General features: G+C 51.2%; 1 protein-coding gene across 1 annotated transcript; it reads right to left on the reverse strand.

The window, feature by feature from the left end:
- Positions 1 to 1,089: 1,089 nt before the first annotated feature.
- On the reverse strand, positions 1,090 to 12,397 carry CCR7 (C-C motif chemokine receptor 7). The gene is made up of 3 exons (XM_021704252.1): positions 12,330 to 12,397; positions 5,559 to 5,608; positions 1,090 to 2,778 (listed from the first exon to the last, which is right to left on the reverse strand). Exons 1-3 carry the CDS (start codon positions 12,337 to 12,339, stop codon positions 1,699 to 1,701), a joined length of 1,140 nt encoding a protein of 379 aa, XP_021559927.1. The 5' UTR covers positions 12,340 to 12,397; the 3' UTR covers positions 1,090 to 1,698.
- Between the last annotated feature and the right edge of the window lie 4,378 nt (positions 12,398 to 16,775).

The raw sequence follows: 16,775 nt of genomic DNA on the forward strand, positions 1-16,775 counted from the left end.
AGCTGTCGCTGTGCTGGGCCCTTCAGAAGCCTCCTCACGCATCACAGCTTTGGGCTAACCTCCTTTCTGGCTTGGAGGAGTCAGGGTTCTGGGCAGGCATCAGGGCACCCAGGGACGTGGATCTATGTGGAGGGCAGTGGTTGGTCCCTGATCCCTGCCCCTCCATGATGGGTCACCGGACATCGGCTATGGTGGTCTGGGTCGTGGGTGAACCTGGCTTTCAAGCATCCAGCAAAGGGTGCAGCCTATCACATGGGTGCCATCCCAAGCCTTCTTAATCCAGCATGCTGTGGTCTGCGTGCCCAGGGGGAGGCCCTCCCTCTAAACACCACTGTGGGGAGCTTGAAGGGACTGACAAAGGGTTATGGGATCTAGTTCCAGACCGAGCAGGGACAGATGAGCTGACCAGTGAGCAAGTGTTGCTAAAGGTGAGGTTACAGGGACAACTTTGTTCTTTCCAAAGCTGAGCTCAGGCCATGTCTCTGGGTCACTGCTGATGGGTCACTCCCACGAGCTCTGGAAGGGCATTTGCAAGATGGGCACCCTGGGCTTCCCCTCCCCCTACCTCTTTCAGCCTCCTGGGCCTGTGTCATTGGATGGGCTCAGAGCATAGCTAGGCAGACCTCATGGCTCGGATCATCTCTGAGAAATGAAGGCCAGGGAAAGGAGAGAAGAGGGCGTGGTCAGGTGGGAAGTGGGGGCTTGCAAAACAGGAACACACCCGTTTGCCATTTACCAAAAATATCCCCCCTTTCTCTTAAAGCTGCTGTTTCCGCAAGGGAAAATTTGTATTTGTATGTCAGTAAACTGCGCTGTCTTAATGAACTGAAAGCAGGACAGGATGAGAGTTTTTTGTCCTCACGACTGAGAACAAAGAGCAGCTCATTGCTCTTTGGCAGCTAGCATGGGCACCATCCCCTGGACCCTAACCTCTCTCGCTGCCCTCTCCTCCATCAGAGCAGAGCTGAGACCCGAGAAGGGCTCGCCGCATGTCATCCTCGCCCCAGAGTCCTGGCCGGGAGCATGGCTTTGGCCGGGCAGAGGCAGCTGGCCTGGCCTGAAGGAAGCACCACACTCTTCCCCGAGGCCGGGCAGCAGCCTGATGAGAGGGGGCAGGCGAGGGGCAAGTGTGCTTTCAGGGAGGGCTGGAGGCTGTCATTTCTTGGCAGCTCAGATGACAGTGGAAAAAAAGATGGAGGGAGGAATTCAGAGACTCTGACCCACTGGCATCCCCTTTCCCTGCCAAGCCAAGAAGTCTCCCCACCATCTCTGGCCTCGGAGACAAAGCCTTGTTTTCTGGAAGGCCTTGCCTCAGCCCTCGAATCTCAGGGCGGATGTCTTGCTAGGTCCAAAAGAGTTTCATTCAGAGGACTCGCCAGGCCCCCTCCACCGGTCTACCCATCACCGACTCTCTTTCACTCCAAGTGTGGACTGTTTCCCGACTTCCACTTTCGGTTTTAGGTCTGGGGGACAACAGCCTTGGTTTTGGAGTGTTGCAGGATTTGGTGTGGCTCGTCGGTCACAACGCTTTGCAACCTGGGTGGAGGTAGCTAGGGCCACGGGGGAGGCCCGGGCTGCTGCACGGGCTCTCCCCACGAGATAGAGCTTCAAGGCCAGGACTGCCTTTCCCTCTGCAGCTTCTGGAGCCCAGTCATTTGCTGCCTGTCCCCGGCCCTCTAGTCCCGGCGGAGGAGCCTTCTACGGGGAGAAGGTGGTGGTGGTCTCGGCCTCCACGCTCATGGAGGAGCGCCGGGTGTGACGGCAGGAGGACCATTGCCGGAGCTGCTCCTGGCTCAGGCAGCCCAAGTCCTTGAAGAGCTTGAAGAGGTCGCTTCGGAACTTGACGCCAATGAAGGCATATAAGAAAGGGTTGACGCAGCAGCGGACGCAGGCCAGGCTGTAGGTGACGTCGTAGGCGATGTTGAGCTGCTTGCTGAGCTCACAGCTGCCGCTGCCAGTGATATTGAAGTTGGCCACCGTCTGGGCCAGGACCACCCCATTGTAGGGCAGCTGGAAGGCGATGAAGACCACGACCACAGCGATGATGACCTTGATAGCCTTGTTGCGCTCGAAGTTGCGGGCCTGGAGCAGGGTGCGGATGATGACGAGGTAGCAGAAGCTCATGGCCCCCAGGGGGATCAGAAAGCCCACCACCATCTGGGCCACCTGGATGGTGATCAAGTCTTCCACGTGCTCGGTGATGAGGGAGCACCGCAGTGCTTGCTCACTGCTGCTCTTCTGGAGGCCGCTGTACAGCAGCTCTGGGGTGGAGAGCACCATGGCCAGCATCCAGATGCCCACGCAGGAGAGCTTGCTGATGAAAAGGACACGGGCACGGTGGCGGTGGGCTGAGACGGCCTGGACAATGGCCACATAGCGGTCGATGCTGATGCAAAGAAGCAGCAGCATGCCACTGAAGAAGCTTATCTTGTAGATGCCAAAGATGATCTTGCAAACGTGCACGCCGAAGGTCCAGGACTTGGCTGCGCTGTATGCCCAGAAGGGAAGGGTCAGGAGGAAGAGGATGTCCGCCATGGCCAGGTTGAGCAGGTAGGTGTCAGTCATGGTCTTGAGCCTCTTGAAATAGATGTAGGTCAGCACGACCAGCCCGTTGCCCAGCAGGCCCATGAAGCAAATGATGGTGTACATGATTGGCAGGAACCAGGCTTTAAAGTTCCGCACGTCCTTCTTGAAGCATACGGACTCATAAAGTGTGTAGTCCACCGTGGTATTGTCTCCAATGTAATCATCTGTGACCTCATCTTGGCACAGGCACACCTGTGGGGAAGGGAACAGGGCAACACGATCCAGCTTAGCTGAGTGGGATCCAGCTCAGCTCAGCTAATCTTGCTGCCCTGGGATTGCCCAGAGCAGTGGTTTCAACATGTGGTCCCCATCATGGGCATCATCAGCATCACCTGCAAATTCTCGGACCCCACCTGAGACCTATGAACCAGAATCTCGGGGCGGGGGGAGGCGGGGCTCTGGAATCTGTTTTTCTAAACTTTCCAGGTGGTTCTTTGGTTTGAAACCAGTGTTTCCCAAATTTTAACATGCATATGAATTACCTGGAGATCTTGTCAAAATGCATGTCCTGATTGACTAGGCTGGGACCTGAGATTCTGTGCTTCTAATAAGTAGCAAGGGTCTGTTTTTGCCAACTCAGAGAGGCTCGACATTACGTGCCCTGACGGTAGACTGGAAATCGTCTGGGCTTTGAGGTCACATGAGCCTTGGGCCGGATAAACACACTTTATCTCTGAGCCTCAGTTTCCTCATCTATGAAGTGGACATGACTACTATCTCCCTCACGTGGCTGGGATGAGGTGCTTAACCTCGATTCTGGCACCCAGAAACTCCAGAAGAGTAGGAATGTGAGTCTCTCATCTTGAGTCTCCTTTTAGAATCTGCTAGAAAGAGTTTTCCGGGAGCCTACAAAATACTTCAGCATTTGAGGGAAAATCCACGTCGGGGTTAAGGTGGAGGAGGGCCTGGGGTCAGAAGAGAGGAAGGCAGATGCTCTGTTAAGAAGCCTGGAAGCCCTGGTTTGGGGCAAGCTGCTGTGACACTGGGTGGTGAGTGACTTGCAGAGTTCTACGGATCCCTAGGGCCCGAGGCACGGTGCCGGGCATGCGGCAGGGGCTCCGGCAAGTTGTGCCCGAGTGCACTGAACTGCACGGCTATGACAGGGGTGGAGGATGCACCTCTGGGCCACAGCCTCCTCAGCTGTGATGGAGTCCTCCCTGCATCCCCAGGAAGAGCAGGTGGCTCCATCTCCCACTCTCCCTCTGCACTCCCACCCTCTCCCCCTACCTCTCTGTCTCTCTTTTCCTCGCAGTCTCTTTCGGCAGATCCCGATCAGCCGGGCTCAGCTGCTCAGGGCCTTTTTTTGGCCCGTCTGCAGGGCAGGGTGAAGGTTCAGGCAGCCTGCTGTGATTTTATCAAGGAAGGAGGGCACACGCCCCAGTGCCTCTGTGCACAGTGATGGCTGAACCTCTGCAGGCTGGCAGCTGGGCTGCAAGACTGCCTGGGGAAGCTCACGGCCCCTCCTCTGGGAACTGGGCTCTGGGCAGCTCACCGTGATGGGTTTTCACGCAACTGGGCTGCTGAAGGGACTTTAGAGATGAGGAAAGGGAGGCTTTTGGAGAACTTCGCTCAAGGTCACACAGCCGGAGTGGAACCTAGTCTCTTCCCCACATCCCGTCTCTGTCTTTCTCACTTTCAAATCCTGACTTTCTCACTGTCACAGAACGAGAACAAAATAATATCCAGGAGCCTTTTCTCTGGGCACTGCTATCTTGAGAAAAGTCAGTGGCACTCCCCTTTCCCTCATCTGGGCGTGACTGCAGCCTGGGGGTCCTGGGGAGGCTGGCTGCTCTCGGCCACCCGTGGTAAGTCCCAGGGTTTTAAGTCCAGGGTCCCTGGACATAAGGGGGTACACCCAGCCTCTATGAAGTGTGCTCTCCACCACCCTGTCCTGCTTCTTTTTCTACCCTTTACTACTTCCGGACTCTGGGCCACTAGGCATGATGCCTCTGCAGCCCACAGCCCCACCACATCCTGCCCCATCTGAGCCACCCCCATTCCCCAAAGTAAAGAGAATGAGCCCCAGCTGTCCCTCATCCCCTCCCCAACCTTCCAGCTTCCACTTCTAGCAGTACAGCCCCTCCAGAGTCCTGAAACGGGAAAGAAAGAAGGGAGGGAGTGGTGATGGGGAAGGGGGCCAAGCTGTGGGCTGCAGCCCAAGCTCTGGGGGGCCTTTGGGATGGGGTTTTGGGAACAGTGCCCAGCTTGGGGCCTGCCTCTGGCTGGAGCTCCTGGAAACCTGCCCCTCTGGCCTCCAGACTTGGGGAAGAGCCAAATTCTGAAGGACTGCCTCTCCAGCTCTGGCCTTGGCCCCCCCTTCCCCTCCTGAGAGCTCCCACCCCCAAGAAATGGAAGAGAGTAGACTATGAGTTACAGTTTCTTCTAACTCCAGCCCTTGGTGGGGCCAGCTTTCCTGTCTCCATTTCTGGGACTGAGAAGCAGAACAGTGTAAATCGGGGGACTTTGCTCCTGCAGAGTTTGGGCCCTCTAAAGTATGTGCACTCCCCCCACCCCCAGTGTCCTGGGCCCCATGCTTTCTTCCCTCCCCACTAAGTGGGGCTCAAATGGTCCTCTTTATTTCACAGAAGGGACTGGGGCCTCCAGGGGAGGCTTTGACTGGACCCTGGGGGAGGGAGACAGCTTTGTGCAGTTCCTCTCCACAGACTCAGATGGAGCCCACATTTCTATATCCTGGATGGGGACAGTGGAAGTGGGGTGGCGGAGAGGGTGGTATCTTATTTTCCTCTGTGTTTTAATTTAAATGGTGTCGAGGACGTTCAGAGACCACACGTGGCTTTGTAGGGTCACTCAGAGGATGGAGCAGGGCAGCCATCAGCTTAAGGAATGGCGGGTGGGTTTGTGTCTGGGTCTCTTTCCTTCCAGCAAGTGCCCACCTCCTCCACCAGGACCCTGGGGCTGGGAAAGGGTGGGCTTGGGGAGAGAACAGAGCTTTTGTTGGCCACAGATCTCACCTGGAAAATGACAAGGAGAGCCACCACCAGCAGGCTTTTCATTGGTTTCCCTGCAGGAGACAAGGTGAGAAAGTTACTGCTTGGCAGGGACAACTCTTTGTTAGGAAAGAAAGCCTCAGGGAGGGGTGGGGGCACTGTTGGGAACTTCCATCACAAGCTCCAGGCACCACGTTTGCCTGGAACATCAGAACCAGATTGTGCCTTGAAGCACCTGGCAGGCTGCCCAGCCTTGCCCGCCCTCACCTCCTCTTCCTCCACTCCGATGTCCTGGAAAGAAGTGGGATCCGAATGCAGGGCAGCCCCCGCGCCCCACCCCCTTCTTGGCTCTTCAGGGCATCTTCTGGAGTTGGAAAGCCCACCCTAGCCCATACCACCCCTCAAGGCTGAGTTTCGACTGACCCTGACTCCTGGGTCTGAGTGGCCCCTCCCACTCCAACTTGTGTGGGAAGCAAGGCCCTGAGGGGGTGGTGGTAACGTGTGTGTGTGTGTGTGTGTGTGTGTGTGTGTGTCCTGCACTGCTCCATCTTTTCTGCATCCTGGTGAGTGGGCAGCCCCATCTGTAGCCCAGAGTGTCCTCTGGAGGAGGCCAGCTGAGGAGATAGGCTGATGCCACAGGGCTAGGTGGAGGAGTGAGGTTGTCTCCTGGCATCTCAAGGATGGGAAAGTGCTTCAGGGACCCATCTGCTCCCCATAATCCCCCCCATTCGACTGGCATTCATTAAGGCCAACTGGTGGTTTACTTGGCCTACTCCCTCAGCCTGTCTGTGGAGCAGGGACCTCTTCCCTTTTACCCAGTGCAGGCCCAGAATCAAGAAGGCATCCAGAGGGGCACCTGGGTGGCTCAGTCATTAAGCGCCTGCCTTCAGCTCAGGTCATGATCCCAGAGTCCTGGGATCGAGCCCCTCGTCGGGCTCCCTGCTCAGCGGGAAGCCTGCTTCTCCCTCTCCCACTCCCCCTGCTTGTGTTCCTGCTCTCGCTATCTCTCTCTCTCTGTCAAATAAATAAATAAAATCTTAAAAAAAAAAAAAAGAAGGCATCCAGGAACCATGTGTTGATGGATGAATGGATGAATGAGTGAGTGATTGAATGCCCTGCTTCCCCTTCTTCCAGGGGAGAGAGCACCAGGGTGGCCTGAGGGGACACTGTGGTACAACAGAGACTTTTCTCTGAGGTAACTATTTTTTTTGCCTGCCTGAAGTGTGTGTGTATGTTTGCTCTTTAACTTGTTTCTAACCTGGGGCCTCTCGAGATGTGGGAAAAGGGAAGACACTCAGCTATGGGAAGGGACCCTGCCCCGGCCTGGGCAGAGCAGGGTCGGAACCTGGGCACATTCTGGAAGTCGGGAGGCTCTCTTGAGTCTGAGCAGCAAGTTGAGACCCCAGGTTAGCACAGGCCTGGTGTGCTGCGGACAGAGGATGGGCCCTTGGCCGCTTAGTTCTGCTTTGTGGCTGAGCTGAGGGCTGGAGTGGGAGATTATTTCCTCTGAGGGCTGAGCAGGGAGGACAGTGCACAGGGTAATTTATCTCACCTAACCATCTGGGAGCACCCGGTGGACCAGAGTTGTGCTTTCTTACCTTTGTAGCCCCCTCCCTGTAACCTGACCCTCAGGCGCTCCCAGCCAGGGCCTGGCCCATAGGACAGTCAGTAACTGGGATGCCACAAATGAATGCCAAGGCAGGACTCGCAGGCCGGTCACGCCTCCAGTCTCAATAGGGACAGGGAAATGCTTGGGAATCTGCTTCAGGCACCTTCTGGAAGCTGGGGGCCCTCCTCCTGTCGGCGAGGGGTTCTGCTTCCCAAGAGGGAGCAGATTGCCTGTGATTCTCTGTCCTTGGCTACAGCGCCACCTGCTGGAAGTCTCTCTGCACGACACCCAGTTTACTGCATGCTCCATCCAGGTGGAGGGTCTACGGCTGGGGATTCTGGGCTTGGGGGTTCCTGGGCCAAGGAGGAAGAGCTTCAAGCCACATAAATAAATAGGTATTTCTCCCACCTCAAGCAGGTTATACTGCACACCACTGCTAGACACGTCTTTCTAAGGCAGCGCTTTGATGCCAGCTCCCACCAGGCCTCCTAAATGCTGAGGACCTCTCTATCCAGCCCTAAAGAGGAAGGCCCTGAAGCTCAGTATGGCAGTCAAGCCCCTCACCGTCTACCTGCACCTGCCTTCCTGGTGTGTCTTCTCTTTCTGAGGACAGGCACCCACTGTCCCGTTGTCCCCTGCTTGTGCCTGAGTTTCCACAGTCCTGGGTGGGAATAGATGATTGTGCAACATCCTAGCTCCCCTCTCCCATCCCCCTTCCTCGCTGAATTACCGGGGGAGGCCCCACTCAATCCCACATCTCTATCTTCAACACGCTCTTGTCAGGGTCCAATGCACCGCCCATCCTCCACTGACTCATCTTAGTGTGAAGTGCTCGAGGTTTCTTTAAACATGTACAAATCTTTCGTTACTCTAGAGAAAGCCTGCTTTGACTGTCAGTGAGAACTGAGAAACCTCAAAGTTTTGATAAGTCACAACGGGCAGATACAAGGAGTAAGAACTGTTTCTATTTCACTCCATCAACCCCTTCCCCTGGGCCCTGTCCCATTTCTTTGTCCCTGGTGGAGGGGAGGGGAAAGGAGGTGCGACTAGGGTGTGTGTGCGTGTGTAGATGATTTCTCATTCCAGGTGTATTGGAAATGGTGGATGAATAAGGATTTGTAGAGCCAAGAAAGGCCATTTTCAAGAAAGGTAACCAAATGGGAATTTAGGGGAACTCTGGTGTGTGGCAGGAGCCTGGTCAGCGGCCATGAGTCAGAACATTTCTGTCTGTTACAAAGTCATAAAGCAACAGGCCTTGGGCAGCAGCTTGGGTGAGGCCACTGAAGTTGGGAATCTCAGGGGTTGGGTAGTGGATGACTTATACGTTGGGTATTTTCTGAGTTCTTGAGTTTCTAGTAATAATCATAATGAAAAGAAAATTCCCTAGAAGTCCAACCTGAGCCCCCAGCAAGGGAAACTGCTTTCCTGTCTGGGAGGAGAGGATTGCTCGTTGGTTGCTCTCCCAAATCCCAAGCTTTCATCCCCACATTTTCCAGGCCCCCTAGGGAATCATGGCTGCCCATTAGCTGGCCCTAAAAGCCACCCCAAACTTTTTCCTCTCCGGAACTCCTCACCTGCCAACACAACTTTTTTAAGGGGGCAGAAGAGAGGGGGAGGGAAGAAGCAGGGAGGCGGTAAGGAAATTTGGAGAGAAGGTGAGAAGCCTGGGGGTCCCCCTTTCAGACAGGCAGGGATGGATGACAGCTGGTGGAACCTTGTAGTCCCTATGATATCAACTGTTTTACCCAGTGATATAATTCAAATTCATTGAGCTTTCATTATGCACCAAACCGTTCCATGTATGATCATTTTCATCATCACAAAAGCCCTGAGGTAGGTACTACTGTAATCCCCATCCAGTACTGAGGAAACGGAAGCACAGTGAGATTAGCAACTTTCCCAGAGTCACACCATCGGCTAATAGTGGAGCTGGGCTTTGAATACTTCAGTCTCCAGAAGCCACACTCTTAACCTGTATTTTGTGCTGCCTCTTAGTCTTTGTGTAGCTCTCCCTCATAACATCCTGTGAGCGATGCCTTGTGATTCTCATGCTATATTCCAAAATATAGAGGCCCAGAGAGATTAAACCACTTGCCTGGGGTCACACAGCTGCCAAGAGATGGATCTGAGATTTGAATGGAACTCTCACTACTATGTTACCTTACATTTCCAATGAGTCCTCTGTGTATAGGGACCTCCATGGAGCGTGACAAGAATCCTCACTTTCCCACATCCCGTGGGTCATCCAGCTCTGTTGCTTCTATCCCCTAACACCTCAGAGCTGGCCCCACCTCTGCCCTGACATAAGGCTTCAGAGCTCCTTCTGAAATGCAACTCACATCCCTTAACTCACCTGACTGAAAAAGAAAAATCTTCACTGGCTCCCCATTGCTTTCAGGACAAACCCCTCAGCGATGCCACACAAAATCTTAAAGACTGGTCCTGCCTGTGCCTCTTGCCTCCCTTCTTACCTTCCTCCTTGGCATGACCACATTCTTTACACCCCCCTCAACTTGCTCCTACCCTGTTTCTGTTAGCTTTTGTCAGAGCTGACTGGCGGGGAGTCCAAAGGCTGAGTCCCCAGGATGTTGGCTACATTGGATTTTCAAGAAATTGGATTTGGATGCCTTTAGGTGGGGCTTGCACCCACTGGTTCACTCTGCTCCCCTCCACTTACCACGTCTTACACCCCTTCCCTCACTTGCCTTGTTGGCCTCTGATGGAAATCGAGTCTGCTCTCCCTGCCACATCCTGACTCCCTTGTTCCTCCTTGTCTGGTTTGGTAACTTGTACATGCCTTTCAAAACACAACTTAAATGCTCCCCCGACCCATGTTCACTACTTTTCTTTGAGCTTCCCACGTGCCTCACCGTTATCCCACGAGCACTATGTTTCCCTCTGTCTCAGCGGCTTATTGACAGAAGTATCTCTCTCCCCGCAAGACTGGTCATGCCCGAATTCCCCCATCAAGGATAGTTGACCAGAAGAAGGTACCAAAGCAACCAAAGGAGGTTCCAACGGCTCCCTGAGGCTGCAACGTTCCCCTCCGCCCAGGCCATGCTCCCAGGCCAGGAGGCTTTGGCCCTGCATTCCTTCAGCTTCCCTCTGCCACCATTTCAGGCCAAGCTATGAGACCTAAGTCTCTCACAGCCTCATTTTTTTCTTTTCTCTGTTTTGGAGAAGTCTGAAGTCTTAAGACTCTTCTCTCTCGAAGGTGGGGAGGGCGCCTCGGGCTGCTCATTCAAATCATGAAAGAGACCAACTCAGCTCGGCTTTCGTGTTTTCATTTTGTGTAACAGAAACTCTGCCTCTTCACCCACCTCTTGCTCCCTGCTGGGCAGACAAGAGAGAAAAAAACAGATCGTTCATGGCCCATCCATCTGCCCTACCAACGGCCCCGAGTCCATTCTGAGCAAAGCTTCTCTCAGTGGCTTCCCTTCCTACCCGAATTTCTTCCTACCCCGAGAGAACCGTTGGGGTTCTCTCTCAAGTTGAGTGAAGCAGGCGAGAACATCCCTTTCTCCTAAACCAGAGGTTGCCCTCCCTCCCCGCATCAAAGCCTGTGAGGCTAGCACCCCAAACCTAGGTCTGGGGGAAGACCCTCAGTGGTGGACTGGGGCTGGTTCTCAGAGGCCCGGGGAACCAGTGAGCACATCCCTCCCTGACTCTCTGCTCAGTCATTTCAAGCCCTGAAATAGTCTAAGGCTTGAAATCAACCCTTGGGGGGAGAATTTACACTATGGAAATTGACAAGAACGGCCAATCGGCGCCCTTCCCCCTCTGGGGGAGCAGGTTTTCCAACATTTCCCAGCACCCCATGGGACGCACGGAGGCCACAGAGGTTTCCTTCACAGAGGTCACACAGAGAGTCAGAAACCAGTCCTCAGTGGGTGATGGCCTGCATTCTGTGACTGTGGTAAGTGGGGTGGGGGTCTGGGGAGTGGGATTAGGGAGCAGGCTGGGAGGAGAGGAAGTTGGGAGAGATTTTTAAAAACTAAAATCAACTCAGAGTTCTTGATGTCATTCATTCATTCATTCATTCCGCAAACTTTCTGCTCACACCCCCAGAGCCTCAGAGATGGAGGTGCGAGGATCAGGCCGCACCTTCCAGCCATTCCAGCGGTGGGCTGGGTGGCTACTTTAACCCCTCTACCGCGGATCGCTGGGTCCGCCCAGGACTCGGGGTAGGCTGGGTTGGCGGGGGGAGGCAGAGTAAAGGCAAGAGGCTGTGGTGTGGTGAGAGCAGTGTGAGGACAGCACAGGGCGCACCAGTGAACCTTCACTTTTTAAAGGCAACCTCTTGCGGCTTTGAGGCTGCCGTGGTGCTTCGCTTGCTGGTGAGAATGAACCATCCAGGAACTTGGCCTTGTAGCCTCAGCCGGGCCTGATTTCATAGCTGAGATTTACACATGGGGGTGTCTGGAGCTGGACGTACCCCTCAGAACCCTCTCAGAGCTTCTTTTGTAATCCCTCTAGTTAAGCCTGAGGTTGGACCAGAGGACAGGCTTTTCAAAGGGAAGAGTCATCTGCCAGGGCAGAACAAGTGAAGAAGTGAGGCAGGGGCCGTGCTGGAGGCCTGGGCTATGACTTCTCCAGGCTGTCCCGTGTCCTGTGGCCCACCCAGCCTTTAACCTGCAAGTGGCGGCAGCAAAGCCAGGGGGACGTGGAGCCGGCTTGCGTTTTGCCTCATAAGTACCGCTGGTACAAGGCGGCACCTTCCATTTGCTCCTAAGAGCACAAGCTTCTGATCCCCGCTTAGCAGATGAGAAAGGTAGAAAGCAGAGGGAGGATGAGGAATGGAGGGCCCGGAGTCCTCTGAGGACTTTGCCTCTGATGAAACAGGCCCCATCACCCCTAGCTGAGATGAAGACAGGTGCCGTCCGGGTCACCACCAACCCCAGCCCTACTGTTCTAGAAAGACACCACCTTGCCCCCCCAGCCCCCATCTTCCCTGGTGCCAATGGTTACCTCTTCCCCCAGGTCTGAAAGGTGCATCCGTTTGTACCTGGGAGAACAGGGTGACATTCTCTGGAAGCAGATACTGATTGCCACCAAAGTAGAACCTGATTTCTCCGGGAGGCTCCCCCATGCCTTCCATCCCCCTCCCCCGCCTCCATTCCACAAAGTCAGGCTGGATGTCAGAGTGACCCAGTGCTGCTCTTTCCCACACAGGGAGGCTCACTCACCCAGGTCCATGACACTCTCTGGGCAGCTGAAACCACACAGGAAGGCTGTGCCGGGTCTCGAGCTCCCACTGTCTGGGGAGGAAGTGCTTTTAAGTTGTGAGAGGAGCCACCCTCTTCTCTGCCCCTCCTACGTCAGCTCCTTCCTCCAATCCGACCTCAACCATGGCCCCTGGGATGTCTTCTAGAACCAAGGGGTATGAGAACGTGAGAGTGACAGCCCACTCAGTGGTCATAGGATCATTAATCATCAGGTTATTCATTTTCAGAAATACCCCTGTGTAGCCCAGCAGACAAGGATCCCAGCCCCAGGCAGGAGAATATGGGCCAGTTATTGATTTGACACACGTTTAAGCCTGACTACCATGGGCCAGGGAGTCAGAGGTGAAGGAGGGATTATCCCCATCCCTCCCTTGCCCTGCTCAGTGTCACAGAAAACTACAATTTCCCAAATGACTTTGCCCTCCCACTTCTTGGGTAGGTTTGGCCAATGGGAGGCACTGACAGATGATGAAAGGAGAAGGGGTATGTCAGAATGTTTCTGACACCTTTATTGAGATATAACTCATATATATATATAATGCACCCTTTTAAAGTGTACCAGTCAATCATTTTGTACATTCACAGAGTTGTGCAACCATCACCACCATCAATTTTAGAAGATTTTTTATCACCTCCCCCTATTCATTAACAATGACTCCCATCTCCCCTCCAACCCTGCCCCAGCCCCTGGTCGCCACCACCAATCTTTCTATCTCTATAGATTTGCCTCTCGTGAACACTTCACGTGAACTGATTTATATATGTGGCCTTGATGTCTGGCTTCTTTCACTTAGCATCATGTTTTAAAGGTTCATCCACGTTATAGCACGTCTCATATCCTCATTGCTTTTCATGGCCCAGTATTTCATCGTATGGATATACCACATTTGGTCTGTGATCAGTTCAACATTTGGATGGTTTCTACTTTTTGGCTCTTATGAATAATGCTGCTGTGAACATTCATGTACAAGTTTTTGTGTGGACAAATGTTTTTATTACTCTTGGGTACATACCTAGGAGTGGAATTGCTGGGTCATATGGCAATTCCATGTTTAACATTTTTTAAAAAGATTTATTTATTTATGAGAGAGAGAGAGAGTATGCGCAAGGTTGGGGGGAGGGGCAGAGGCAGAGGGAGAGAGAGAGAATCTCAAGCAGACTCCACGCTGAGCGCAGAGTCCAACACAGGGCTTGATCTCATGACCCCGAGATCATGACCTGAGCAGAAATCAAGAGTTAGATGCTTAACTGACTGAGCCACCCAGGGGCGCCCTGTGTTTAACATTTTGAAGAACTGTCAAACTATTTCCCAAAGTGGCCTCACGATTTTATATTCCCATACAAAATAGGTGAAGGTTCCTCATATGGTTCAATACATGAAGGATCCTTGACAAAACCCGTTATTGTCTTTTTGATTCTAGTCTTCTGGTGGTTATGAGATGGTATCTCACTGTGGTTTTGATTTGCATCACCCTAATGATGTTGTGCACCTTTTCATGTGCTTATTGACCATTTCTAGATTTTCTTTGGAGAAACATCTATTTAAATCATTTGCCCAAGGGCACCTGGGTGGCTAAGTTGGTTAAGCATCTGCCTTCAGCTCAGGTCATGATCCTGGAGTCCCAGGATCGAGTCCTGCATCAGGCTACTTGCTCAGCAGGGAGTCTGCTTCTCCCTCTGCCCTTCACCCCACTCGTGCTCTCTCTCAAATAATACAAATAAATAAATCTTTAAAAATAAAATAAATAAATCATTTGCCCATTTTTAAATTGGGTTGTTTTTTATTGTGAGTTGTTAAGAGTTCCTTATTTATTCTAGATACAAGTCCTTTATTAGCTATAGTACTTGCAAATATTTTCTTCCATTCTGTGGAATATCTTTTCACCTTCTTGATGGTGTCCTTTGAAGCATACAACTTTAAAATTTTAGGGCCCAGGGGCGCCTGGATGGCTCAGTCGTTAAGTGTCTGCCTTCGGCTCAGGTCATGGTCCCAGGGTCCTGGGATCGAGCCCTGCATCGGGCTCCCTGCTCCGCGGGAAGTCTGCTTCTCCCTTTCCCACTCCCCCTGCTTGTGTTCCCTCTCTCGCTGTGTCTCTCTCTGTCAAATAAATAAATAAAATCTTAAAAAAAAAAAAAATTTAGGGCCCAATTCATTTATTTTCTTTCATCACTTCTGCTTTTGGCGTTCTATCTAAAAATCTATTGCCTAGTTCAAGTTCAAGAAGATTTAATTAATTCCTCTATTTTCTTCTGAGAGTTTTATACTTCTAGTTTTGACATTTAGCTCTGATCCATTTTGAGTTAATTTCTAGATATCATGTACCCTTCTATTCCCAGTATGGAGTGTGTTAAATGTTTTTTCTGTGTCCACTTTAGTTTTTTTGTCCTTTGTTCTATTAAATATGGAAAATATGTGGATTGATTTTTATATGTTGAACCAACCTTGAATTCCTGGGATAAATCACTGGGACATGGTGTATAATCTTTTTTTATATGTTGCTGGGTTGAGGTGTTAATATTTTGTTGAGGATTTTTGCTTCTATACTTAATAAGCGATAATGGTCTGTAGTTTTCTTTTTTTAACTTTTAAAAAAGATTTTATTTATTTATTTGAGAGGGAGAGAGAGAGAGAGAGAGAAGCAGACTCCCCGCTGAGCAGGGAAGATCAATCCTAGGACCCTGGGATCATGACCTGAGCCAAAGGCAGCGGCTTAACTGACTGAGCCACCCAGGTGCCCCTGTAGTTTTATTTTCTTGTGATGTCTTTGTGTGGTTTGGGTCTCAGGGTTAAGTGTAATTAAAGATCTGTCAATTTTGTAAATCTTTTCAACATACTAACCAAATTTTTGGTTTTATTGATTTTCCCTACTTTTTCCTATTCTCTATTTCATTTGGTTGCATTCTCGTCTTTATTATTTCTTTCCTTCTGCTTGATTCAGGTTTAGTTTTGTCTTTTTTTTCTGATTTCTTAAGGTGAAAGGTTAGGTTCTTTACATGACATCTTCTTTTTTTTTTCCCCCCCTAATATAGGCATTTATAGCTATAAATTTCCAAGTACTCACTTAACTGCATCCCATAGGTGTTGATATGTTGTGTTTTCATTTTCATCCATCTCAAAGTATTTTCTAATTTCCCTTGTGAGTTCTTAGGCCCATTGATGATTTAGGAGTATGCTGTTTAATTTCCACATATCTGTGGATTCTTAAAATTTCCTTCTCTTATTGATTGTGGTCAGAGACTGTAATTTGTATGATCTCAATTCTTTTAAATTTACTGAGATTCATTTTATATCCTAACATGAGGTCTGTCTTGGAGAATGTTCCATGTGCACCTGGGAAGAATATGTATTCTGCTCTTGTTGGGTGAAGTAGTCTATAGTATCTGTCAGGTCCAGTTGATTTATAGTGTTGTTCACATTTTCTCTTTCCTTATTGATCGACTGCCTGGTTGTTATATCCATTATTGAAAGTAGGATATTGAAGTCTCCAACCATGATTGCTGAATTGCGTATTTCTCCCTTCAGTTCTGTCAGTGTTTGCGTCATGTGTCTTTGGGCTCTGTGTTTGAGGTGCATATATGTTTATTTGTTAGGTCTTCTTGATGGATTGACCATTTTATCATTATAAAATGGTCTTTGTCTCTATAATCAATTTCTGTCTTAAAGTCTATTTTGTCTGATGTGGGTATAGCCTTTCAAACTCATCTTTGGGTGTTGTTTGCATGGTCTAGCTTTTTCCATCACCAGGATGCTTCCTTCTCTGCTCCCAGAGGCATCCCCAGCAGTGGCTCCGTCTGTGATCCTAGAGCCCATCAGTCAGCCCCTGATGAGTACCCCCACCTTGGCTCCAGCTCCTGCCCTAGTTTCTGGGCTCTGGTAATACCACCTTCTCCCTACGTCCCTCCAGTTCTGGGGATACTGGCAACTTCCTGCTGTTATTAATCTCTGGGAGGCCTCACCATGCCTTGTTTGACTTCTGAGCCCTTCCATCACCTGGATAACTGACTCCCTATATTAAATTGCTTTTGTTTCAAATACCTAGAGTGGCTCTTGTTTGCTTCAACCCTGACTGATACAGGGTGATTCCTGTCCCCAAAGAGTTTAAGGTACAGAAGAAATTAAGGTTAGATTATACCCTTGTTCCCTACAGTTATGACCAAGACCAAGCATGACATGATGCTTTACTTAAAAGAAGGGAAAGATATCCCAGATCGCACAGGGCAGGAAGGCGGTTGGACAAGTAGATAGAATAGGGTTTCTTCTCCCCAGACTGATGAACATTCTGTTGGGATGTAGTGCAGTGAGCTTAGCTCCCTGTATGATCTTGGGCAAGTTGCTTCCCTCTCTGGGCCTCAGTTTTCTCAAGTGTAGAGTGGAGAGACTGGGCTGCCTAACAGACACCTAAGCTT

Source organism: Neomonachus schauinslandi, chromosome 15 (genome assembly GCF_002201575.2).
Source record: "Neomonachus schauinslandi chromosome 15, ASM220157v2, whole genome shotgun sequence".
In the NCBI taxonomy this organism is placed as follows: Eukaryota; Metazoa; Chordata; class Mammalia; order Carnivora; family Phocidae; genus Neomonachus; species Neomonachus schauinslandi.

What these genes read in the sequence shown, in the direction of transcription:
- CCR7 (XM_021704252.1), bottom strand. An exon ending in CTCTCCTTGTCATTTTCCAG is followed by an intron (nt 2,779 to 5,558) that starts GTGAGATCTGTG and finishes CCTTCCCCACAG; the next exon opens with GTGTGCCTGTGCCAAGATGA.